Source organism: Tachyglossus aculeatus, chromosome 22, assembly GCF_015852505.1.
Source record: "Tachyglossus aculeatus isolate mTacAcu1 chromosome 22, mTacAcu1.pri, whole genome shotgun sequence".
Classification (NCBI taxonomy): domain Eukaryota; kingdom Metazoa; phylum Chordata; class Mammalia; order Monotremata; family Tachyglossidae; genus Tachyglossus; species Tachyglossus aculeatus.
In genome coordinates, this window is record NC_052087.1 from 58,920,478 (window position 1) to 58,945,716 (window position 25,239).

The 25,239-nt window shown below is 50.5% G+C and overlaps 1 protein-coding gene across 1 annotated transcript in view; it reads right to left on the reverse strand.

Moving 5' to 3' along the window:
* PITPNM1 (phosphatidylinositol transfer protein membrane associated 1) overlaps positions 1 to 25,239 on the reverse strand; it is a 67,582-nt gene that overhangs the window by 2,426 nt on the left and 39,917 nt on the right. The window contains exons 12-21 of the mRNA XM_038765040.1: positions 24,322 to 24,500; positions 21,753 to 21,937; positions 18,768 to 18,938; positions 18,270 to 18,434; positions 17,966 to 18,114; positions 15,958 to 16,068; positions 13,673 to 13,789; positions 10,744 to 10,892; positions 10,496 to 10,645; positions 3,564 to 3,747 (exon numbers count right to left, since the gene is read on the reverse strand). Coding sequence (XP_038620968.1) covers positions 3,564 to 3,747; positions 10,496 to 10,645; positions 10,744 to 10,892; positions 13,673 to 13,789; positions 15,958 to 16,068; positions 17,966 to 18,114; positions 18,270 to 18,434; positions 18,768 to 18,938; positions 21,753 to 21,937; positions 24,322 to 24,500 — 1,560 coding nt within the window. The remainder of the gene's footprint in view (positions 1 to 3,563; positions 3,748 to 10,495; positions 10,646 to 10,743; positions 10,893 to 13,672; positions 13,790 to 15,957; positions 16,069 to 17,965; positions 18,115 to 18,269; positions 18,435 to 18,767; positions 18,939 to 21,752; positions 21,938 to 24,321; positions 24,501 to 25,239) is intronic.

Below are 25,239 nucleotides of genomic sequence, written 5' to 3' on the forward strand. Positions count from 1 at the left end.
CAGCCTCTAGCCCAGCCAGTAGCCCTGCTTCCTGCTCGTTGACCAGTCCCTAGCCCAGCTGGTAGCCCTGCCCCCTGCTCGTTGACCAGTCCCTAGCCCAGCTGGTAGCCCTGCCCCCCACACACTGACCAGTCCCTAGCCCAGCCGGTAGCCCTGGCCCCTGCTCATTGACCAGTCCCTAGCCCAGCTGGTAGCCCTGCCCCCTGCACACTGACCAGACTCTAGCCCAGCTGGTAGCCCTGGCCCCTGCTCGCTGACCAGTCCCTAGCCCAGCCAGTAGCCCTGGCCCCTGCTCGCTGACCAGCCTCTAGCCCAGCTGGTAGCCCTGGCCCCTGCTCGCTGACCAGTCTCTAGCCCAGTTGGTAGTCCTGGCCCCTGCTCGCTGACCAGTCTCTAGCCCAGCTGGTAGCCTTGCCCCCCGCATGCTGACCAGTCCCTAGCCCAGCCGGTAGCCCTGGCTCCTGCTCGTTGACCAGTCCTAGCCCAGCTGGTAGCCCTGCCCCCCCGCACACTGACCAGCCTCTAGCCCAGCTGGTAGCCCTGGCCCCTGCTCGTTGACCAGTCCCTAGCCCAGCCAGTAGCCCTGGCCCCTGCTCGCTGACCAGCCTCTAGCCCAGCTGGTAGCCCTGGCCCCTGCTCGCTGACCAGTCTCTAGCCCACCTGGTAGCCCCGGCCCCTGCTCACTGACCAGCCTCTAGCCCAGCCGGTAGCCCTGGCCCCCACTCGCTGACCAGTCTCTAGCCCAGCCGGTAGCCCTGGCCCCTGCTCACTGACCAGCCTCTAGCCCAGCCGGCAGCCCTGGCCCCTGCTCATTGACCAGCCTCTAGCCCAGCTGGTAGCCCTGGGCCCTGCACACTGACCAGTCTCTAGTCCACCTGGTAGCCCTGGGCCCTGCTCGTTGACCAGTCCCTAGCCCAGCCGGTAGCCCTGCCCCCTGCACGCTGACCTGTCTCTAGCCCAGCCGGTAGCCCTGGCCCCTGCTCACTGACCAGTCTCTAGCCCAGCCAGTAGCCCTGCCTCCCGCTCGTTGACCAGTCCCTAGCCCAGCTGGTAGCCCTGTCTCCCGCTCGTTGACCAGTCCCTAGCCCAGCTGGTAGCCCTGCACCACACACACTGACCAGCCTCTAGCCCAGCTGGTAGCCCTGGCCCCTGCTCGTTGACCAGTCCCGAGCCCAGCTGGTAGCCCTGCCCCCCACACACTGACCAGCCTCTAGCCCAGACTCTAGAGAAGCAGCGTGGCTCAGTGGAAAGAGCCCGGGCTTTGGAGTCAGAGGTCATGGGTTCAAACCCCGGCTCCTCCACTTGTCAGCTGGGTGACTCTGGGCAAGTCACTTCACTTCTCTGGGCCTCAGTGACCTCATCTGGAAAATGGGGATGATGACTGTGAGCTCCCCCGTGGGACAACCTGATCACCTTGTAACCTCCCCAGCGCTTAGAACGGTGCTTTGCACATAGTAAGCGTTTAATAAATGCCATTATTACTATTATTATTATTATTATTATTAGCCAGCCGGTAGCCGTGGCCCCTGCTCACTGACCAGTCTCTAGCCCAGCTGGCGACCCCGTCCGCCCACACAGACCAGCCGACCGTCCCACACCCTGCGGAGTCCGTAGCTCCGTCGCCTGCAGATGACCCAAGAAATGATTTCTTTTTGTATTTAGGTTGCCGCCTCTAGACTAGAAGCTCGTTGAGGTCAGTTATATTGTTATAGCGTACTCTCCCAAGCGCTTAGTACAGTGCTTTGCACACGGTAAGTGCACGGTAAATACAACTGAACAGCCCAGAGCCCTTTTCCCCTGCACAGAGCCCACCCCGGGCCCCAAACCGATCAGCGGGTAGCCCTACCCACCCTGCAAAGAGCCCACCCTGATCTGCTATGTCCACCCCAACGCTTAGTACGGTGCCTGGCACCTACTAAGCGCTTAACAAATTCCACAATTATTATCATTAGCCCAGCATGGCGCCCCACCCCACCGTCCTCCCTCCCCAGAAGCAGCGTGGCTCAGTGGAATTTATTTTGTTAATATGCCTTATTTTGTTGTCTGTCTCCCCCTTCTCGACTGTGAGCCCGCTGTTGGGTAGGGCCCGTCTCTCTATGTTGCCAACTTGGACTTCCCAAGCGCTTAGTCCAGTGCTCTGCACAGAGTAAGCGCTCAATAAATACGATTGAATGAATGAATGAATGAGTGAGTCAGAGGTCATGGGTTCAAATGTCCGCCAACTGTCAGCTGGGTGACTGGGCAAGTCACTTCACTTCTCTGGGCCTCGGTGACCTCGTCTGGAAAATGGGGATGAAGACTGTGAGCCCCCCGTGGGACAACTTGATCACCTTGTAACCGCCCCGGCGCTTAGAACAGTGCTTTGCACATAAATAATAATAATAATGGCATTTGTTAAGCGCTTACTACGTGCAAAGCACCGTTCTAAGCGCTGGGGGGGATACAAGGTGATCAGGTTGTCCTGCGTGGGGCTCACAGTCTTCATCCCCATTTTACAGATGAGGTCACTGAGGCTCCGAGAAGTGAAGTGACTTGCCCGAGGTCACACAGCAGACATATATGTATGTATGTATATATGTATATATTTTTGTACGTATTTATTACTGTATTTATTTTACTTGTACATATTTATTCTATGTATTTTATTTTGTTAATATGTTTTGTTTTGTTGTCTGTCTCCCCCTTCTAGACTGTGAGCCCGCTGTCAGGCAGGGACCGTCTCTCTATGTCGCCGACTTGGACTTCCCAAGCGCTTAGTCCAGTGCTCTGCACACAGTAAGCACTCAATAAATACGATTGATTGATTGTTTGTTTTGTTCTCTGTCTCCCCCTTCTAGACCGTGAGCCCGCTGTCGGGTAGGGACCGTCTCTCGATGTCGCCGACTTGGACTTCCCAAGCGCTTAGTCCAGTGCTCTGCACGCAGTCAGCGCTCAATAAATACGATTGATTGATTGATTGCTTTGTTCTCTGTCTCCCCCTTCTAGACCGTGAGCCCGCTGTCGGGTAGGGACCGTCTCTCTATGTCGCCGACTTGGACTTCCCAAGCGCTTAGTCCAGCGCTCTGCACGCAGTAAGCGCTCAATAGAGAAGCAGTGTGGCTCAGTGGCAAGACTCCAAGGCTTTGGAGTCAGAGGTCATGGGTTCAAATCCCGGCTCCACCACAAGTCAGCTGTGTGACTTTGGGCAAGTCACTTCACTTCTCTGTGCCTCAGTGACCTCATCTGGAAAATGGGGATGAAGACTGTGAGCCCCCCATGGGACAACCTGATCACCTTGTAACCTCCCCAGCGCTTAGAACAGTGCTTTGCACATAGTAAGCGCTTAATAAATGCCATCATTATTATTATTATTATTATAAATACGATTGAATAAATAAATGAAACGTGGCAGAGCCGGCCTTCGAACCCCTGAGCCCCGGCTCCAAAGTGGACTCTTTCCACTGAGCCACGCTACTTCAGGTGGTGAGCGCTTAGCAAATACCATCGTGATGATGATGATGAGATGATGATGATGATGATGGTCCCGGAGCTGGGGTGGTGGCGGCCCCCCGTCTCCCCCTCACCTCCTGCACCAGGCCCTGCAGGAAGACGGCCTTCTGGCGCAGAGGGTCGTGGGTCAGCCCGTCGCAGAAGGAGACGACGCCGTGCGGGAAGTTGTGCTGGGACAGCCAAGCGACCACCCGGTGCTTCTGCATGTCGGGCCGCCCCGTCACGTACACAATCAGGTAGCCCGAGTCCTGCCAATGTCTGCGGGGGAGGGAGACAAGCCCCCCAAACCCGACCCATCCGCCAAGCTCGCTCCCTTCCTCCCTTCAAGGCCCTACTGAGAGCTCACCTCCTCCAGGAGGCCTTCCCACACTCAGCCCCCTCCTTCCTCTCCCCCTCGTCCCCCCCGTCTTACCTCCTTCCCTTCCCCACAGCACCTGTATATATGTTTGTACAGATTTATTACTCTATTTATTCTACTTCTGCATATCTATTTGTTTTATTTTATTAGTATGTTTGGTTTTGTTCTCTGTCTCCCCCTTCTATCATCATCATCATCATCAATCGTATTTATTGAGCGCTTACTATGTGCAGAGGACTGGACTAAGCGCTTGGGAAGTACAAATTGGCAACATATAGAGACAGTCCCTACCCAACGGTGGGCTCACAGTCTAAAAGGGGACTATATATATTTGTACATATTTATTACTCTATTTATTTATTTTACTTGTACGTATCTATTCTATTTGTTTTATTTTGTTAGTATGTTTGGTTTTGTTCTCTGTCTCCCCCTTCTAGACTGTGAGCCCACTGTTGGGTAGGGACCGTCTCTAGATGTTGCCAACTTGGACTTCCCAAGCGCTTAGTACAGTGCTCTGCACACAGTAAGCGCTCAATAAATACGATTGATTGATTGATATGTATATATGTTTGTACATATTTATTACTCTATTTATTTTACTTGTATGTATCTATTCTATTTATTTTATTTTGTTAGTGTGTTTGGTTTTGTTCTCTGTCTCCCCCTTTTAGACTGTGAGCCCACTGTTGGGTAGGGACCGTCTCTATATGTTGCCAACTTGGACTTCCCAAGCGCTTCGTCCAGTTCTCTGCACACAGTAAGTGCTCAATAAATACGATTGATTGATTGATTGATATGTATATATGTTTGTACATACTTATTTTACTCTATTTATTTATTTATTTATTTTACTTGTACGTATCTATTCTATTTATTTTATTTTGTTAGTATGTTTGGTTTTGTTCTCTGTCTCCCCCTTTCAGACTGTGAGCCCGCTGTTGGGTAGGGACTGTCTCTAGATGTTGCCAACTTGGACTTCCCAAGCTCTTAGTCCAGTGCTCTGCACACAGTAAGCGCTCAATAAATACGATTGATTGATTGATTGATATGTATATATGTACAATGTACATATTTATTACTCTATTTATTTATTTATTTTACTCGTACATGTCTATTCTATTTATTTTATTTTGTTAGTGTGTTTGGTTTTGTTCTCTGTCTCCCCCTTCTAGACTGTGAGCCCGCTGTTGGGTAGGGACTGTCTCTATATGTTGCCAACTTGGACTTCCCAACGCTTAGTCCAGTGCTCTGCACACAGTAAGCGCTCAATAAATACAATTGATTGATTGATATGTATATATGTTTGTACATATTTATTACTCTATTTATTTTACTTGTACATATTTATTCTATTTATTTTATTTTGTTTTGTTAATATGTTTGGTTTTGTTCTCTGTCTCCCCCTTTTAGACTGTGAGCCCGCTGTTGGGTAGGGACTGTCTCTAGATGTTGCCAACTTGGACTTCCCAAGCGCTTAGTCCAGTGTTCTGCACACAGTAAGTGCTCAATAAATACGATTGATTGATTGATTGATATGTATATATGTTTGTACATATTTATTACTCTATTTATTTTACTTGTACGTATCTATTCTATTTATTTTATTTTGTTAATATGTTTTGTTTTGTTCTCTGTCTCCCCCTTCTAGACTGTGAGCCCACTGTGGGGTAGGGACTGTCTCTAGATGCCAACTTGTACTTCCCAAGCGCTTAGTACAGTGCTCTGCACACAGTAAGCGCTCAATAAATACGATTGATTGATTGATTGACCCCTCACGGCCCCCCAAAAGCCACTTCAGCACTCACTCGACTAACGTCCCACACCCCGCTCTTGTTAATCGTAAAAAATAAATAAATGATGGCATTTGTTAAGCGCTTACTATGTGCAAAGCACTGTTCAGTTATTGAGCGCTTACTGTGTGCAGAGCCCTGTACTAAGCGCTTGGGAGAGGACAACAGAGCAATAAACAGACACATTCCCTGCCAAGCAGCGTGGCTCAGTGGAAAGAGCCCGGGCTCGGGAGTCAGAGGTCGTGGGTTCAAATCCCGGCTCCGCCACTTGTCAGCTGGGTGACTCTGGGCAAGTCACTTCACTTCCCTGAGCCTCAGTTACCTCATCTGGAAAATGGGGATTAAAATAAATAATAATGATGGCATTTGTTAAGCGCTTACTATGTGCAAAGCACCGTTCTAAGCGCTGAGGGGGGGATACAAGGTGTTCAGTTTGTCCCACGGGGGGCTCACAGCCTTCATCCCCATTTTACAGATGAGGGAACTGAGGCTCAGAGAAGTTAAGTGACTTGCCCAAGGTCACACAGCAAACATGCGGTGGAGCAGGGATTCGAACCCATGACCTCTGACTCCAAAGCCTGGGCTCTTTCCACTGAGCCAAGCTGCTTCTCTGTGGATTAAGACTGAGTCCCCCACCGTGGGACAACCTGATCACCTTGTAACCTCATCATCAATCATATTTATTGAGCGCTTACTGTGTGCAGAGCACTGTACTAAGCGCTTGGGAAGTACAAGTTGGCAACATAGAGAGACGGTCCCTACCCAACAGTGGGCTCACAGTCTAAAAGGGGGAGACAGAGAACAAAACCAAACATACTAACAAAATAAAATAGAGTAGATATGCACCTCCCCAGTGCTTGGCACATAGTAAGTGCTTAACAGTGTGGCTCAGTGGAAAGAGCCCGGGCTTTGGAGTCAGAGGTCATGGGTTCAATTCCCGGCTCTGCCAATTGTCAGCTGGGTGACTTTGGGCAAGTCACTTCAATTCTCTGGGCCTCAGTTCCCTCATCTGGAAAATGGGGATGAAGACTGTGAGCCCCCCGTGGGACAACCTGATCACCTTGTAACCTCCCCAGTGCTTAGAACAGTGCTTTGCACATAGTAAGCGCTTAATAAATGCCATTATTATTATTATTAAATACCAACATTACTATTATTATTATTACCAGCCTGGGTGGGGGAAAGGCACTTATAAAGACGTAGACAAAGCTCTTCCTGCCTCCCGGATAAAATTTACTTTTAGGGACGTTGTGGTCCGTTATATCGTTACAACTTATCTACAACTTATCTAGAGAAGCAGCGTGGCTCAGTGGAAAAGAGCCCGGGCTTTGGAGTCAGAGGTCATGGGTTCAAATCCCGGCTCTGCCAACTGTCAGCTGTGTGACGTTGGGCAAGTCACTTCACTTCTCTGGGCCTCAGTGACCTCATCTGGAAAATGGGGATGAAGACTGTGAGCCCCCCCGTGGGACAACCTGATCACCCTGTAACCTCTTCAGCGCTTAGAACAGTGCTTTGCACATAGTAAGTGCTTAATAAATGCCATCAAAAAAAAAACTGTTTTATATAACAGTTATAGTGTCTCGCTCTCCTGCTAGGACTTTAAGAAGCAGCGTGGCCTACTGGAAAGAGCCTGGGACTGGGAGCCAGAGGACCGGGGTTCAAATTCTGCTGCTGGTCTTGCTGTGTGACCTTGGGCAACTCACTTTACCTCTCTGGGCCTCAGACATCTCTTCCGCAAAATGAGGATTCTCAATACCAAGCAGTGCGGCTCAGCGAAAGAGCCCGGGTTTGGGAGTCAGAGGTCACGGGTTCTAATCCCAGCTCTGCCAATTGCCAGCTGTGCGACTTTGGGCAAGTCACTTCACTTTGCTGGGCCTCAGTTCCCTCATCTGTCAAATGGGGATGAAGTCTGTGAGCCCCACGTGGGACAACCTGGTTACCTTGGATCCACCCCGGCGCTTAGAACAGTGCTTGGCACATAGTAAGTGCTCAATAAATGCCATCATTATTATTGTCATTTCTCCCCCTTAGACTCTGAGCCCCATGTGGGACCTGATTATCTCATTTTTACCCCAGCGCTTAGTACAGTGTTTGACACCTAGTAAACCTTTTATAAATACCATTATTATTATTATTATTATTATTATTATTATTATTATTATCAGCAGTAATAGTAAGAGCACAGGTCTGAGAATCAGAGGACCTGGTTTGTAATCCCGGCTCTGCCACACGTCCGCTGTGTGACCCTGGGCAAGTCACTTCTCTGTGCCTCAGTTACCTCATCTGTAAAATAGGGATTACGACTGTGAGCTCCACACGGGACATGGACTGTGTCCACCCTGATTAGCTTGTATTTCATTCAATCGTATTTATTGAGTGCTTATTGGGTGCAGAGCACTGTACTAGAGAAGCAGCGTGGCTCAGTGGAAAGCTTGGCTTTGGAGTCAGAGGTCACGGGTTCAAATCCCGGCTCCGCCACTGGTCAGCTGTGCAACTTTGGGCAAGTCACTTCACTTTGCTGGGCCTCAGTTCCCTCATCTGTCAAATGGGGATGAAGACTGTGAGCCTCACGTGGGACAACCTGGTTACCTTGGATCCACCCCGGCGCTTAGAACAGTGCTTGGCACATAGTAAGTGCTCAATAAATGCCATCATTATTATTGTCATTTCTCCCCCTTAGACTCTGAGCCCCATGTGGGACCTGATTATCTTGTTTTTACCCCAGCGCCTAGTACAGTGTTTGACACCTAGTAACCCTTTTATGAATACCATTATTATTATTATTATTATTATTATTATTATCATTAGTAGTAGTAGTAATAAGAGCACAGGTCTGAGAATCAGAGGACCTGGTTTGTAATCCCGGCTCTGCCACACGTCCGCTGTGTGACCCTGGGCAAGTCACTTCTCTGTGCCTCAGTTACCTCATCTGTAAAATAGGGACTACGACTGTGAGCTCCACACGGGACATGGACTGTGTCCACCCTGATTAGCTTGTATTTCATTCAATCGTATTTATTGAGTGCTTACTGTGCACAGAGCACTGTACTAGAGAAGCAGCGTGGCTCAGTGGAAAGAGCCCGGACTTTGGAGTCAGAGGTCACGGGTTCAAATCCCGGCTCTGCCAATTGCCAGCTGTGCGACTTTGGGCAAGTCACTTCACTTCTCTGGGCCTCAGTTACCTCATCTGGAAAATGGGGATGAAGACTGGGAGCCCCACGAGATACAAGCTGATCACCTTGTAACCTCCCCAGTGCTTAGAACAGTGCTGTGCACATAGTAAGCGCTTAATAAATGCCATCATCATTATTATTATTATTCTCTGGGCCTCAGTTCCCTCATCTGTAAAATGGGGATGAAGACTGGGAGCCCCACGAGGTACAAGCTGATCACCTTGTAACCTCCCCAGTGCTTAGAACAGTGCTGTGCACATAGTAAGCGCTTAATAAATGCCATCATCATTATTATTATTATTATTATTATTGTAACCTCCCCAGCGCTTAGAACGGTGCTTTGCACACAGCAAGCGCTTAATAACTGCTATCATGATTATTATTATTACTAAGTGTTTATCCCAGCGCTTAGTACAGTGCCCTGCCCACAGTAAGCACTTAACAAATACCATTTAAAAAACAAAACAAAACCCCCAAAACCTCTTTCGGGTAGGGATCTGACCTACTAACTGTTTTTCAATCAATCAATCAATCAATCAATCAATCGTATTTATTGAGCGCTTACTGTGCGCAGAGCACTGTACTAAGCGCTTGGGAAGGACAGTTTTTGGACTAACGGTCCGTGTACCCTCCCAAGAGCCTAATACGGGGCTTTCTCACAGCAGTCACTCCATTTGGCGGAGCAGACAGAGCTGGGGCGTGGGAGTCGGAAGTCCCGGGTTCTAATCCCGACTCCGCCGCTTGTCTGCTGTGTGACCTTGGGCGAGTCACTGAACTTCTCCGCACCTCCGTGACCTCGTTTGTGACGGGGAGCGCTCCGCCACGCTAGCTCTCTTCCTCCCTTCAAGGCCCTGCTGAGAGCTCACCTCCTCCAGGAGGCCTTCCCAGACTGAGCCCCTTCCTTCCTCTCCCCCTCGCCCCCCTCTCCATCCCCCCCGCCTTACCTCCTCCCCTTCCCCACAGCACCTGTATATATGTATATATGTTTGTACATATTTATTACTCTATTTATTTATTTGTACATATCTATTCTATTTATTTTATTTTGTGAGTATGTTTGGCTTTGTTCTCTGTCTCCCCCTTTTAGACTGTGAGCCCACTGTTGGGTAGGGACTGTCTCTAGATGTTGCCAATTTGTACTTCCCAAGCGCTTAGTACGGTGCTCTGCACATAGTAAGCGCTCAATAAATACGATTGATGATGACGATGACGGGGGACGGCGTCCATCCGACCCGATTTGCCTGCGTCCACCCCAGTGCTTGGTACAGCGTCTGGTGCGTAGTAAGCGCTTAATACTACTACTACTTTTAGACTGTGAGCCCACTGTTGGGTAGGGACCGTTTCTCTATGTTGCCAACTTGGACTTCCCAAGCGCTTAGTACAGTGCTCTGCACACAGCAAGCGCTCAATAGATACGATTGATTGATTATGGTATTTGCTAGTCACTATGTTGCAGGCACCGTACTGAGCGCTGACAAATCACTTACCGAATGCCCTCGTCGTTATTATCATCATCTCATCCATCGTATTTATTGAGCGCTTATTGTGTGCAGAGCACTGGACTAAGCGCTTGGGAAGTCCAAGTTGGCAACCTACAGAGACAGTCCCTACCCAACAGTGGGCTCCCAGTCTACACGGTTATCATCCTAAACACTACCGGCCTTAAGGGAGAGGGGAGGCCGTACCTGACCACGTCCACGGCGCCGGCCCGCACCTTGGGATCGCTGCCCATGATGGACACGCTGGCGGTGAAGGAGCCGTCTATGCTGAACACCACGGCCTCCGTGCCTCGGGCCACCACCGTCAGACAGCACTCGGCGTGAGTGTGGTCACCCCTGGGAGAGGCCGGCGGGCAGGGGCTCGCGGGGGTGGTACCACCACCGGCCCCTCGCCCAGCCGGGGGTCCCCCGTGCCGGTGCCCTCGCCCCCTCACCTGACCACCATGCGGACGGGGTAGACGCCGATGCCCAGGGCCCGCTCCGGGGGCACCGGGAAGGAGAGGCGGCCGGAGCTGCTGGTCACCTCGGTGCCGAAGTGGATCCACTTGCCGGACAGGGGCTGGGTCATGACATAGACGTCCACCTGTGGAGGAAGGAGAAGGCGGCTGTCGGGGCACGTCGGGGGGCTTATGGCCGGGGGGACGGGATGGATGACCCCCGTCGGTTAAGGACGGCGTCAAACTGGAGCCCCTTCGACAACAATAATTATTATTACGGTACACGTTAAGCGCTCACTGTGCACCGAACCCCACTCTAATAACAAGAATGATGGCATTTGTTAAGCGCTTACTACGTGCAGAGCACTGCTCTAAGCGCTGGGGGGGATACAAGGTGATCAAGTTGCCCCCCGTGGGGCTCACAGGCTTAATCCCCATTTTGCAGGTGAGGGAACTGAGGGTCAGAGAAGTGACTTGCCCAAGGTCACACAGCGGACGTGTGGCGGAGCCGGGATTCAAACCCATGACCTCGGACTCCAAAGCCCGGGCTCTTTCCAAGGAGCCACGCTGCTTCTAAGCGCTGAGGCAAGTTAATCAGGTTGGACAGGTTGTTGCTAACTTGTGCTTCCCAAGCGCTTAGTCCAGTGCTCTGCACACAGTAAGCGCTCGATAAATACGATTGATTGATTGATTGATTAATTGACAGTCCCTGTCCCACATGGGGCTCACCCTCTCAATCCCCATTTGACAGAGGAGGTAACTGAGGCCTAGAGAATAATAATGAGAATGATGGCATTTAGGTAGATACAAGTTAATCAGGTTGGACAGGTTGTTGCTAACTTGTACTTCCCAAGCGCTTAGTACAGTGCTCTGCACACAGTAAGTGCTCAATAAATACGATTGATTGATTGATTGATTGATTGACAGTCCCTGTCCCACATGGGGCTCACCCTCTCAATCCCCATTTGACAGAGGAGGTAACTGAGGCCTAGAGAATAATAACAAGAATGATGGCATTTAGGTAGATACAAGTTAATCAGGTTGGGCAGGTTGTTGCTAACTTGTACTTCCCAAGCGCTTAGTCCAGTGCTCTGCACACAGTAAGCGCTCAATAAATACGATTGATTGATTGATTGATTGATTGACAGTCCCTGTCCCACATGGGGCTCACCCTCTCAATCCCCATTTGACAGAGGAGGTAACTGAGGCCTAGAGAATAATAACAAGAATGATGGCATTTAGGTAGATACAAGTTAATCAGGTTGGACAGGTTGTTGCTAACTTGTACTTCCCAAGCGCTTAGTCCAGTGCTCTGCACACAGTAAGCGCTCGATAAATACGATTGATTGATTGATTGATTAATTGACAGTCCCTGTGCCACATGGGGCTCACCCTCTCAATCCCCATTTGACAGAGGAGGTAACTGAGGCCTAGAGAATAATAATGAGAATGATGGCATTTAGGTAGATACAAGTTAATCAGGTTGGGCAGGTTGTTGCTAACTTGTACTTCCCAAGCGCTTAGTCCAGTGCTCTGCACACAGTAAGCACTCGATAAATACAATTGATTGATTGATTGACAGTCCCTGTCCCACATGGGGCTCACCCTCTCAATCCCCATTTGACAGAGGAGGTAACTGAGGCCTAGAGAATAATAATGAGAATGATGGCACTTAGGTAGATACAAGTTAATCAGGTTGGGCAGGTTGTTGCTAACTTGTACTTCCCAAGCGCTTAGTCCAGTGCTCTGCACACAGTAAGCGCTCAATAAATACGATTGATTGATTGATTGATTGATTGACAGTCCCTGTCCCACATGGGGCTCACCCTCTCAATCCCCATTTGACAGAGGAGGTAACTGAGGCCTAGAGAATAATAATAAGAATGATGGCATTTATTAAGCGCTTACTACGTGCGAAGCACCATTCCAAGCGCTGGGGAGGTTACAAGGTGATCACAGTCTTCATCCCCGTTTGGCAGATGAGGTCACTGAGGCCCAGAGGAGTGAAGCGTCTTGCCCGAGGTCACGCAGCGGACATGTACATATCTATTCTATTTATTTTATTTTGTTAGTATGTTTGGTTTTGTTCTCTGTCTCCCCCTTTTAGACTGTGAGCCCACTGTTGGGTAGGGACTGTCTCTATATGTTGCCAACTTGGACTTCCCAAGCGCTTAGTCCAGTGCTCTGCACACAGTAAGCGCTCAATAAATACGACTGACAATGATGATGTGGCAGAGCTGGGATTAGGCCCAGGTCCTTATTCATTCATTCAGTCGTGTTTATTGAGCGCTTACTGGGCGCAGAGCACTGGACTAAGCGCTATGACGCCTAGGCCTCTCCCCCTCGTCCCCCCCTCATCCCCCCATCTTACCTCCTTCCCTTCCCCACAGCACCTGTATATATGTATAGATGTTTGTACAGATTTATTACTCTATTTATTTATTTATTTATTTTACTTGTACATATCTATTCTATTTATTTTATTTTGTTGGTATGTTTGGTTTTGTTCTCTGTCTCCCCCCTTTTAGACTGTGAGCCCACTGTTGGGTAGGGACCGTCTCTAGATGTTGCCAACTTGGACTTCCCAAGCGCTTAGTCCAGTGCTCTGCACATAGTAAGCGCTCAATAAATACGATTGATGATGATGACGATGATAATGATGTACATATTTATTACTCTATTTATTTTACTTGTACATATCTATTCTATTTTATTTTGCTAGTATGTTTGGTTTAGTTCTCTGTCTCCCCCTTTTAGACCGGGAGCCCACTGTTGGGTAGGGACTGTCTCTAGATGTTGCCAATTTGGACTTCCCAAGTGCTTAGTCCAGTGCTCTGCCCATAGTAAGCGCTCAATAAATACGATTGATGATGATGATGATGATGATGATGGGAGGGGCCCGGGAGCGGCCGGCCGGTCCACGTACCTTCTCTCCGGTGAGGGTCACCACATCCAGGGGTCCGTACATGAAGCGCCCGCTGAGCACCTGGGCGCGCCCCTCGCAGACGACGACGTCGCTGGCCCGGTGATTGGAGGTCACGTTCTGGGGGACGTGTATGTTTGTACATATTTATTACTCTATTTATTTATTTATTTATTTATTTTACTTGTACCTATCTATTCTATTTATTTTATTTTGTTCGTATGTTTGGTTTTGTTCTCTGTCTCCCCCTTTTAGACGGTGAGCCCACTGTTGGGTAGGGACTGTCTCTAGATGTTGCCAATTTGTACTCCCCAAGCGCTTAGTACAGTGCTCTGCACCCCCTTTTAGACTGTGAGCCCACTGTTGGGTAGGGACTGTCTCTATATGTTGCCAATTTGTACTTCCCAAGCGCTTAGTACAGTGCTCTGCACACGGTAAGCGCTCAATAAATACAATTGATGATGATGATGATGAGAAGGGAGTGGGAGAAGCCACTCACTGCCCGTCCTGAGCGTCCACGCCAGAGCTGGTCACTCCGGACACAGTCCCTGGCCCGCCCGGGGGGCTCGGAGTCTACCTGGGGGAGAGGTCTGAGGCCTCCATCTCCTCATTTATAATAATAATGGTATTTATTAAGCGCTTACTATGTGCCAAGCACCGTTCTAAGCGCTGGGGAGGTTACAAGGTGATCAGGTTGTCCCACGGGGGGGCTCAGAGTCTTCATCCCCATTTGACAGATGAGGGAACGGAGGCACAGAGAAGTTAAGAGCACGGGCTTTGGAGCCAGAGGCCATGGGTTCGAATCCCAGCTCCGCCACATCTGCTGTGTGACCTTGGGCAAGTCACTTAACTTCTCTGAGCCTCCGTTACCTCATCTGTCAAATGGGGATTGACTGTGAGCCCCACGTGGGACAACCTGATCGCCTTCTATCCCCCAGCGCTTAGAACAGTGCTTTGCACATAGTAAGCGCTTAACAAATGCCATTATTATTATTATTATTATTATTAAGTGACTTGCCCAAAGTCCCACAGCTGACAATTGGCATAGCCAGGATTTGAACCCATGACCTCTGACTCCAAAGCCCGGGCTCTTTCCACTGAGCCACGCTGCTTCTCTGATTTACAGAGAGAAGGCCAGATCCAGGCCCCAGGGGCGAGAGAGCCAGGCCTTTCATTTGATTATTGAGGGCTTATGGTGTGCAGAGCAATCAATCAATCAATCAATCGTATTTATTGAGCGCTTACTGTGTGCAGAGCACTGGACTAAGCGCTTGGGAAGTCCAAGTTGGCAACATCTAGAGACAGTCCCTACCCAACAGTGGGCTCACAGTCTAAAAGGGGGAGACAGAGAACAAAACCAAACATACTAACAAAATAAAATAAATAGAATAGATATGTACAGGTAAAATAAATAGAGTAATAAATATGTACAAACATATAGACATCTATACAGGTGCTGTGGGGAAGGGAAGGAGGTAAGACGGGGGGGATGGAGAGGGGGACGAGGGGGAGAGGGAGGAAGGGGCTCAGTCTGGGAAGGCCTCCTGGAGGAGGTGAGCTCTCGTAGGGCCTTGAAGGGATTATCCTTTAATGGGGATAAATAATACTAATGGCGTTTGTTAAGCGCTTACTATGTGCAAGGCACTGTTCTAAGCGCTGGGGAGGTCCCAAGGTGATGAGGTTGTCCCCCCGTGGGGCTCACAGTCTTCATCCCCGTTTGACAGGTGAGGGAACTGAGGCCCAGAGAAGTGACTTTCCCAAGGTCACACGGCAGATCAATCAATCAATCAATCGTATTTATTGAGCGTTTACTATGTGCAGAGCACTGTACTAAGCGCTTGGGAAGTACAAATTGGCAACACATAGAGACAGTCCCTACCCAACAGTGGGCTCGCAGTCTAAAAGGGGGAGACAGAGAACAGAACCAAACATACCAACAAAATAAAATAAATAGGATAGATATGTACAAGTAAAATAAAGAAATTAATAAATAGAGTAATAAATATGTACAAACATCTATACAGGTGCTGTGGGGAAGGGAAGGAGGTAAGATGGGGGGATGGAGAGGGGGGCGAGGGGGAGAGGAAGGAAGGGGCTCAGTCTGGGAAGGCCTCCTGGAGGAGGTGAGCTCTCAGCAGGGCCTTGCTTGCTTGCTTGCTTGCTTGCTTGCAGGGCCTTGCAGATGTGGCGGGGGCCGGATTCGAACCCACGCCCTCTGACTCCCAAGCCCGGGCTCTTCCCACCGAGCCACGCTGCTTCTCGGCTGCCCCCCGGGCCCCGGTCCGTACCCGGATCTTGACCTGGGTCCTCTTGCGCTGCCACTTCTCCCGGGGGAAGGCCGGACTGTACACCGACGGCTCCTCGGCTTCCGGCAGCTGAGGCCGCTCCTTCTCGATCACCTGCAGGGAAGCAGCGTGGCTCAGTGGAAAGAGCCCGGGCTCTGGAGTCCGAGGTCGTGGGTTCAAATCCCGACTTCCGCCAGTTGTCAGCTGGGTGACTCCGGGCAAGTCACTTCACTTCTCTGGGCCTCCGTTCCCTCATCTGTCAAATAGGGATGAAGACGGTGAGCCCCCCGTGGGACAATCTGGTCACCTTGTAACCTCCCCAGCGCTTAGAACAGTGCTTTGCACATAGTAAGCGCTTAATAAGCAGCGTGGCTCAGTGGAAAGAGAATGGGCTTTGGAGTCAAAGGTCATGGGTTCAAATCCCAGCTCCGCCACTTGTCAGCGGGGTGACTTTGGGCAAGTCACTTCACTTCTCTGTGCCTCAGTACCTCATCTGTAAAATGGGGATTAAGACTGTGGGCCTCCTGTGGGACAACCTGATCACCCCGTAATCTCCCCAGCGCTTAGAACAGTGCTTTGCACATAGTAAGCGCTTAATAAGCAGCGTGGCTCAGTGGAAAGAGCATGGGCTTTGGAGTCAGAGGTCATGAGTTCAAATCCCAGCTCCGCCAACTGTCAGCTGGGTGACTTTGGGCAAGTCACTTCACTTCTCTGGGCCTCAGTTCCCTCATCTGTAAAATAGGGATGAAGACGGTGAGCCCTCCCCGTGGGACAATCTGGTCCCCTTGTAACCTCCCCAGCGCTTAGAACGGTGCTTTGCACATAGTAAGCGCTTAATAAGCAGTGTGGCTCAGTGGAAAGAGAATGGGCTTTGGAGTCAAAGGTCATGGGTTCAAATCCCGGCTCCGCCACTTGTCAGCGGGGTGACTTTGGGCAAGTCACTTCACTTCTCTGTGCCTCAGTACCTCATCTGTAAAATGGGGATTAAGACTGTGGGCCTCCTGTGGGACAACCTGATCACCCCGTAATCTCCCCAGCGCTTAGAACAGTGCTTTGCACATAGTAAGCGCTTAATAAGCAGCGTGGCTCAGTGGAAAGAGCATGGGCTTTGGAGTCAAAGGTCATGAGTTCAAATCCCGGCTCCGCCACTTGTCAGCAGGGTGACTTTGGGCAAGTCACTTCACTTCTCTGGGCCTCAGTACCTCATCTGTAAAATGGGGATTAAGACTGTGAGCCTCCCGTGGGACAACCTGATCACCTTGTAACCTCCCCAGCGCTTAGAACAGTGCTTTGCACATAGTAAGCGCTTAACAAATACCATTATTATTATTATGGGCTTTGGAGTCAGAGGTCATGAGTTCAAATCCCAGCTCCGCCAACTGTCAGCTGGGTGACTTTGGGCAAGTCACTTCACTTCTCTGGGCCTCAGTTCCCTCATCTGTAAAATAGGGATGAAGATGGTGAGCCCCTGTGGGACAATCTGGTCACTTTGTAACCTCCCCAGCGCTTAGAACGGTGCTTTGCACATAGTAAGCGCTTAACAAATACCATTATCATTATTATTATTATTATTATTATTGTGGGCTTTGGAGTCAGAGGTCATGAGTTCAAATCCCGGCTCCGCCAACTGTCAGCTGGGTGACTTTGGGCAAGTCACTTCCCTTCTCTGGGCCTCAGTTACCTCATCAAAATGGGGATGAAGACTGTGGCCCCCCCGTGGGACAATCTGGTCACTTTGTAACCTCCCCAGCGCTTAGAACGGTGCTTTGCACATAGTAAGCGCTTAATAAATACCAGGGGATGAAGACGGTGAGCCCCCCGTGGGACAATCTGGTCACCTTGTAACCTCCCCAGCGCTTAGAACGGTGCTTTGCACATAGTAAGCACTTAATAAATACCATTATTATTATTATTTCTGCTGGGGCAGCCTCGCTAGGCCCTCCGCCTCGGGGTCACCGGTCCTGCCCCCCACCCCGGGGTCCCCAGGCCCTGCCCCCCGGCCGGCGGGCACCTGTCTGAGGATGAAGGCCACCACGTCGGCGGACTCCCAGTAACTGGCGTGGAAGAGGTGAGGCAGCGACACGGTGGGGAAGGCCGTCAGGGCCTCGGGGCAGTACAGCGAGTAGTCGATCCTCTTCGTTCCCCACCAGCGCTCCAGGACTGCGGGTCCAGCTCGGCTCAGTGCCCACCCGGCCTCCCGGCCAGCCCCCTCCCAGGCCTTTCCCGCCACCAACTCCATTCCCTCCATCCGCTCCCGCGGGCTCCCGATCCGGGGCGAGGACGGGAGGACGGCGGGCCGGGCCGGGCGGACTCACTCTTGACCACTTCGCCCGTGGTGCTGGGGTTTCCCGTCGAGGCCGGGGGGTCGGGGCCGAGGTCGCCGCCCCGCCAGAAGCCCCCGCCGGCCGAGGTCGGCGTGGATGGCACCAGCAGATCCATCTCCTCCAGGAAGAGGCCGGAATGGGCCTGTAGGGCATCCGCTGGAAGGGACGGGACGAGGGCGGCCTGGTCCCCCTCATCCGTCACCCCGGCAACCGCGGCCCGCCCCCGTGGTACCCCAGCGCTTAGACTAGCGGGACCTCGGGCAAGTCACGTCGCTTCTCTGAGCCTCAGTTCCCTCATCTGTAAAATGGGGATTACGACTGTGAGCCCCACGTGGGACAACCTGATCACCTTGTATCCCCCCCAGCACTTAGAACAGTGCTTTGTACATAGTAAGAGCTTAACAAATGCCATTATAAATAAAATAAGCGCTTACTAAATGCCATCATTATTATTATTATTATTATTATTATTATTATTATTATTATTACCCAACAGCAGGGAGGCACCGTCGCCCAGCGGGAACTTCTGATAGCGTGGCACGGCCAGCGGGGCGATGGCTTGGAACTGGGGGGCTAGGAGGGGCTCCAGCCGGGAGGCGCAGGGGTCCGCCGCGTGGAACAGGTTGTAGATCTGGTCGCAGGCCGGGCGCATCTGAGCCACTGCGAGGGGGGAAGGGGAATCAATCAATCAATCAATCCATCAATCAATCAATCGTATTTATTGAGCGCTTACTGTGTGCACAGCACTGGACTAAGCGCTTGGGAAGCCCAAGTTGGCAACATCTAGAGACGGTCCCTACCCAACAGTGGGCTCACAGTCTAGAAGGGGGAGACAGAACAAAACCAAACATACTAACAAAATAAAATAAATAAAATAGATAGGTACAAGTAAAATAAATAAATAAAGGGGAAGGGGTCTCAACCTCGCCCCCGGGCCTCCAACCTGGCCCACCCCCATCTGTCCCCCAGCGTGACTTAGCGGGAAGGGCCCGGGCTTGGAAGTCAGACTGTTGGGTAGGGACCGTCTCTCTATGTTGCCAACTTGTACTTCCCAAGCGCTTAGTCCAGTGCTCTGCACACAGTAAGCGCTCAATAAGTACGATTGATTGATTGACGTAGGTTCTAATCCCTGCTCCGCCACTTAATAATAATGATAATAATGATGGCATTTATTAAGCGCTTACTATGTGCAAAGCACTGTTCTAAGCGCTGGGGAGGTTAAAAGGTGATGAGGTTGTCCCACGGGAGGCCCACAGTCTTCATCCTCATTTTACAGATAAGGGAACTGAGGCCCAGAGAAGTGAAGTGACTTGCCCAAAGTCACCCAGCTGACAGTTGGCGGAGCCGGGATTTGAACCCGTGACCTCTGACTCCAAAGCCCGGGCTCTTTCCACAGAGCTACGCTGCTTCTCCACTGGTCCGCTTTGTGACCTGGGGCAAGCCACGTCACTTCTCTGGGCCTCAGTTCCCTCATCTATCAAATGGGGATAAAGACTGGGTGCCCCCCACGGGACAACCTGATGACCTGGTATCTGCCCCAGCGCTTAGAACAGTGCTTGGCACACAGTAAGCGCTTAACAAATACCATCATCATCATTATGGAAAGAGCCCGGGCTTTGGAGTCAGAGGTCATGGGTTCAAATCCCGGCTCCGCCAACTGTCAGCTGTGTAACTTTGGGCAAGTCACTTCACTTCTCTGGGCCTCAGTTCCCTCATCTGGAAAATGGGGATTAAGACTGTGTGCCCCCCGTGGGACAACCTGATCACCTTGAGCCCGGCTCTGCCAATCGTCAGCTGTGTGACTTTGGGCAAGTCACTTAATTTCTCTGGGCCTCAGTTCCCTCATCTGTCAAATGGGGATGAAGACTGGGAGCCCCCCGTGGGACAACCTGATGGCCTGGTATCTACCCCAGAGCTTAGAACAGTGCTTAGCACACAGTAAGCGCTTAACAAATACCGTCATCATCACTACGGAAAGAGCCCGGGCTTTGGAGCCAGAGGTCACGGGTTCAAAGCCCGGCTCCGCCAACTGTCAGCTGGGTGACTTTGGGCAAGTCACTCGACCGCTCTGGGCCTCAGTTCCCTCATCTGTCCAATCGGGATTCATTCATTCATTCAATCGTCTTTATTGAGCGCCGACTGTGTGCAGAGCACTGGACTAAGCGCTTGGGAAGTCCAAGTTGGCAACAGAGAGACGGTCCCTACCCAACAGCAGGCTCACAGTCTAGAATCAATCAATCAATCAATCAATCAATCGTATTTATTGAGCGCTTACTATGTGCAGAGCACTGTACTAAGCGCTTGGGAAGTACAAATTGGCAACACATAGAGACAGTCCCTACCCAACAGTGGGCTCACAGTCTAAAAGGTGGGCTCACAGTCTCGAAGGGGGAGACGGGCGACAAAACAAGACATATTACTAAACCTGATCACTTTTTAGCCTCCCCAGCGCTGAGAAAGTGCTTTGAACATAGTAAGCGCTTAACAAATCAATCAATCAATCAATCAATCAATCGTATTTATTGAGCGCTTACTATGTGCAGAGCACTGTACTAAGCGCTTGGGAAGTACAAATTGGCATCACATAGAGACAGTCCCTACCCAACAGTGGGCTCACAGTCTAAAAGGGGGAAATAATAATGGCATTTATTAAGTGCTTACTATGTGCAAAGCACTGTTCTAAGCGCTGGGGAGGTTACACGGTGATCATATTGTCCCACGGGGGGCTCACAGTCTTAATCCCCATTTTACAGATGAGGTAACTGAGGCCCAGAGAAATGAAGTGACTTGCCCAAAGTCACACAGCTGACAGTTGGCAGAGCCGGGATTTGAACTCATGACCTCTGACTCCAAAGGCCGTGCTCTTTCCACTGAGCCACGCTGCTTCTCCCAAATGCCCGGGCTTTGGAGTCAAGAGGTCATGGGTTCGAATCCCGGCTCTGCCACATGTCTTGTGTGTGACCTGGGGCAAGTCGCCTCACTTCTCCGAGCCTCAGTTCCCTCATCTGTAAAATGAGGATTACGACTGTGAGCCCCACGGGGGACAACTTGATCCCAATTTATCCCCCCGGTGCTTAGAACAGTGCTTTGCACTTTGCACTAGAGAAGCAGTGCGGCTCAGTGGAAAAGAGTGTGGGCTTTGGAGTCAGAGGTCATGGGTTCAAATCCCAGCTCCGCCAATTGTCAGCTGTGTGACTTTGGGCAAGTCACTTAACTTCTCTGTGCCTCAGATACCTCATCTGTAAAATGGGGATGAAGACTGTGAGCCCCATGTGGGACAACCTGATCACCTTGTAACCTCCCCAGCGCTTAGAACAGTGCTTTGCACACAGTAAGCGCTCAATAAATTTGATTGATTGCACATAGTAAGCGCTTAACAAATGCCACCATTATTATTATTATTATTATTATTATTATTATTACCCCTCCCTCGCCCCCGACTCTCCCCGCACCCCCCGGCCTCTCTCCTCTCACCCTCCAGGGCCGGCATGACGGTCTTGCGCAGCGCGAGCACGAGGCCGAGGGGGGAACCGAACAGGAAGAAGCCGGAAACCTTGAAGTCCAGGCGCGTGGGGCCGTCCGGCACCTCCGGCAGCGGGCAGGAAGCCGTGCTGCCTCGACGGGCCTCCGAGTCCGCCCCCGGAGCCCCCGCCTGCAGGCTGCGGGAGGGAAAGAGGACCGGGGGTCAATCAATCAATGAATCAATCAATCAATCAATCGTATTTATTGAGCGCTTACTGTGTGCAGAGCACTGGACTAGGCGCTTGGGAAGTCCAAGTTGGCAACATCTAGAGACAGTCCCTACCCAACAGCGGGCTCCCGGTCTAAAAGGGGGAGACAGAGAACCAAACCAAACATACTAACAAAATAGAATAAATAGGATAGATATGTACAAGTAAAACAAATAAATAAATAAATAGAGTAATAAATATGCAATAACGATGTCTCCCCCTTTTAGACTGTGAGCCCACCGTTGGGTAGGGACTGTCTCTATATGTTGCCAATTTGTACTTCCCAAGCGCTTAGTACAGTGCTCTGCACAAAGTAAGCGCTCAATAAATACAATTGATGATGATGATGATGGTATTTATTAAGCGCTTACTATGTGCAAAGCGCTGCTCTAAGCGCTGGGGAGGTTAACCGGGCCATCAGGTTGTCCCACGGGGGGCTCACGGTCTTAATCTCCATTTTACAGATGAGGTCACTGAGGCCCAGAGAAGTGAAGTGACTTGCCCAAAGTCACGCAGCTGACACGTGGCAGAGCCGGGATTTGAACCCATGACCTCTGACTCCAAAGCCCGGGATCTTTGAGCCCACTGTTGGGTAGGGACTGTCTCTATATGTTGCCAACTTGTCCTTCCCAAGCGCTTAGTACAGTCCTCTGCACACAGTAAGTGCTCAATAAATACGATTGATTGATTGATTTCCACTGAGCCACGCTGCTTCTCCTGTCTCCCCCTTCTAATAATAATAATAATGATGGCATTTATTAAGCACTTACTATGTGCAAAGCACTGTTCTAAGCGCTGGGAAGGTTAACAAGACCATCAGGTTGTCCCGGGGGGGGCTCACAGTCTTAATCCCCATTTTACAGATGAGGTCACTGAGGCACAGAGAAGTGAAGTGACTTGCCCAGAGTCACACAGCTGACGGTTGGAAGAGCCGGGATTTGAACCGATGACCTCTGACTCCAAAGCCCGGGCTCTTTCCACTGAGCCACGCTGCTTCTCCTGTCTCCCCCTTCTAATAATAATAATAATGATGGCATTTATTAAGCGCTTACTATATGCAAAACACTGTTCTAAGCGCTGGGGAGGTTAACAAGGCCATCAGGTTGTCCCACGGGGGGCTCACAGTCTTAATCCCCATTTTACAGATGAGGTCACTGAGGCACAGAGAAGTGAAGTGAGTTGCCCAAAGTCACACAGCTGACAAGTGGCAGAGCCAGGATTTGAATAATAATAATAATAATAATAATAATGATGGCATTTATTAAGCATTTACTATGTGCCAAGCACCATTCTAAGCACTGGGGAGGTTACAAGGTGACCAGGTTGTCCCATGGGGGGCTCACAGTCTTCATCCCCATTTTACAGACTTGCCCAAAGTCACACAGCTGACAATTGGCAGAGCCAGGATTTGAATAATAATAATAATAATAATAATAATAATGGCATTTATTAAGCACTTACTATGTGCCAAGCACCGTTCTAAGCACTGGGGAGGTTACAAGGTGACCAGGTTGTCCCACGGGGGGCTCACAGTCTTCATCCCCATTTTACAGACTTGCCCAAAGTCACACAGCTGACAATTGGCAGAGCCAGGATTTGAATAATAATAATAATAATAATAATAATAATAATGATGGCATTTATTAAGCGCTGACTATGTGCCAAGCACCGTTCTAATCACTGGGGAGGTTACAAGGTGACCAGGTTGTCCCACGGGGGGCTCACAGTCTTCATCCCCATTTTACAGACTTGCCCAAAGTCACACAGCTGACAATTGGCAGAGCCAGGATTTGAATAATAATAATAATAATAATAATAATAATAATGATGGCATTTATTAAGCGCTGACTATGTGCCAAGCACCGTTCTAATCACTGGGGAGGTTACAAGGTGACCAGGTTGTCCCACGGGGGGCTCACAGTCTTCATCCCCATTTTACAGACTTGCCCAAAGTCACACAGCTGACAATTGGCAGAGCCAGGATTTGAATAATAATAATAATAATAATAATAATAATAATGATGGCATTTATTAAGCGCTGACTATGTGCCAAGCACCGTTCTAATCACTGGGGAGGTTACAAGGTGATCAGGTTGTCCCACGGCGGGGGGGCTCACAGTCTTCATCCCCATTTTACAGAGACACAGAGAAGTGAAGTGACTGGCCCAAAGTCACACAGCTGGTAAGTGGCGGAGGCCGGATTAGAACCCACAACCTCTGACTCCAAACATATAGAGATATATATATATTAAGGGGTCGGGGCGAGCGGGGGTCCCGGGACCACGGGGTGGAGGGCGGGAACTAGGCCTCACCTGCCCAGGGCTCCCTGTTGCGGCGCTTGGGGGGACCCCGGCTCCGGGGCGGCTCCGTCGCTCGGGGGGCGCGGGGCAGACGGGGTCCCCCGTTCCGGACCGGCCCCGCCGGGCCCCTCCGGCCCATCCGTCAACGGGTCGCGCCCGGTTCCCGACTCCGGGGACAGCAGCTCCGCGTTCTGGGCACGAGGAAACGGGTCCAATCAATCAATCCATCAATCGTATTTATAATAATAATAATAATAATGGCATGTATTAAGCGCTTACTATGTGCAGAGCACTGTTCTAAGCGCTGGGGGGTTACAAGGTGATCGAGTTGTCCCACGTGGGCTCACAGTCTTCATCCCCATTTTACAGATGAGGCTCAGAGAAGTTAAGGGACTTACCCAAGGTCACATAGCAGGCTTGCGGTGGAGTCGGGATTCGAACCCATGACCTCTGGCTCTTTCCACTGAGCCACGCTTCTCCTCCATTTATTGAGCGCTTACTGTGTGCAGAGCACTGTACTAAGCGCTTGGGAAGGACAAGTTGGCAGCATAGAGAGACGGTCCCTACCCAACAGTGGGCTTACAGTCTAAAAACTGTGACCTGGGGTCCAGGTGCGGTGGGGCCCCGTCCTCGCCCTCACCCGCCTAGGCCGTTCACTCATTCAGTCATCATCATCATCATCAAAATAATAATTACGGCATTTATTAAGCGCTTACTATGTGCAAAGCACCGTTCTAAGCGCTGGGGAGGTTACAAGGTGATCGGGTTGTCCCACGGGGGGCTCACAGTCTTCATCCCCATTTTACAGATGAGGGAACTGAGGTCCAGAGAATAATAATAATGATAACGATGGCATTTGTTAAGCGCTTACTATGTGCCAAGCACCGTTCTAAGCGCTGGGGAGGTTACAAGGGGATCAGGTTGTCCCAC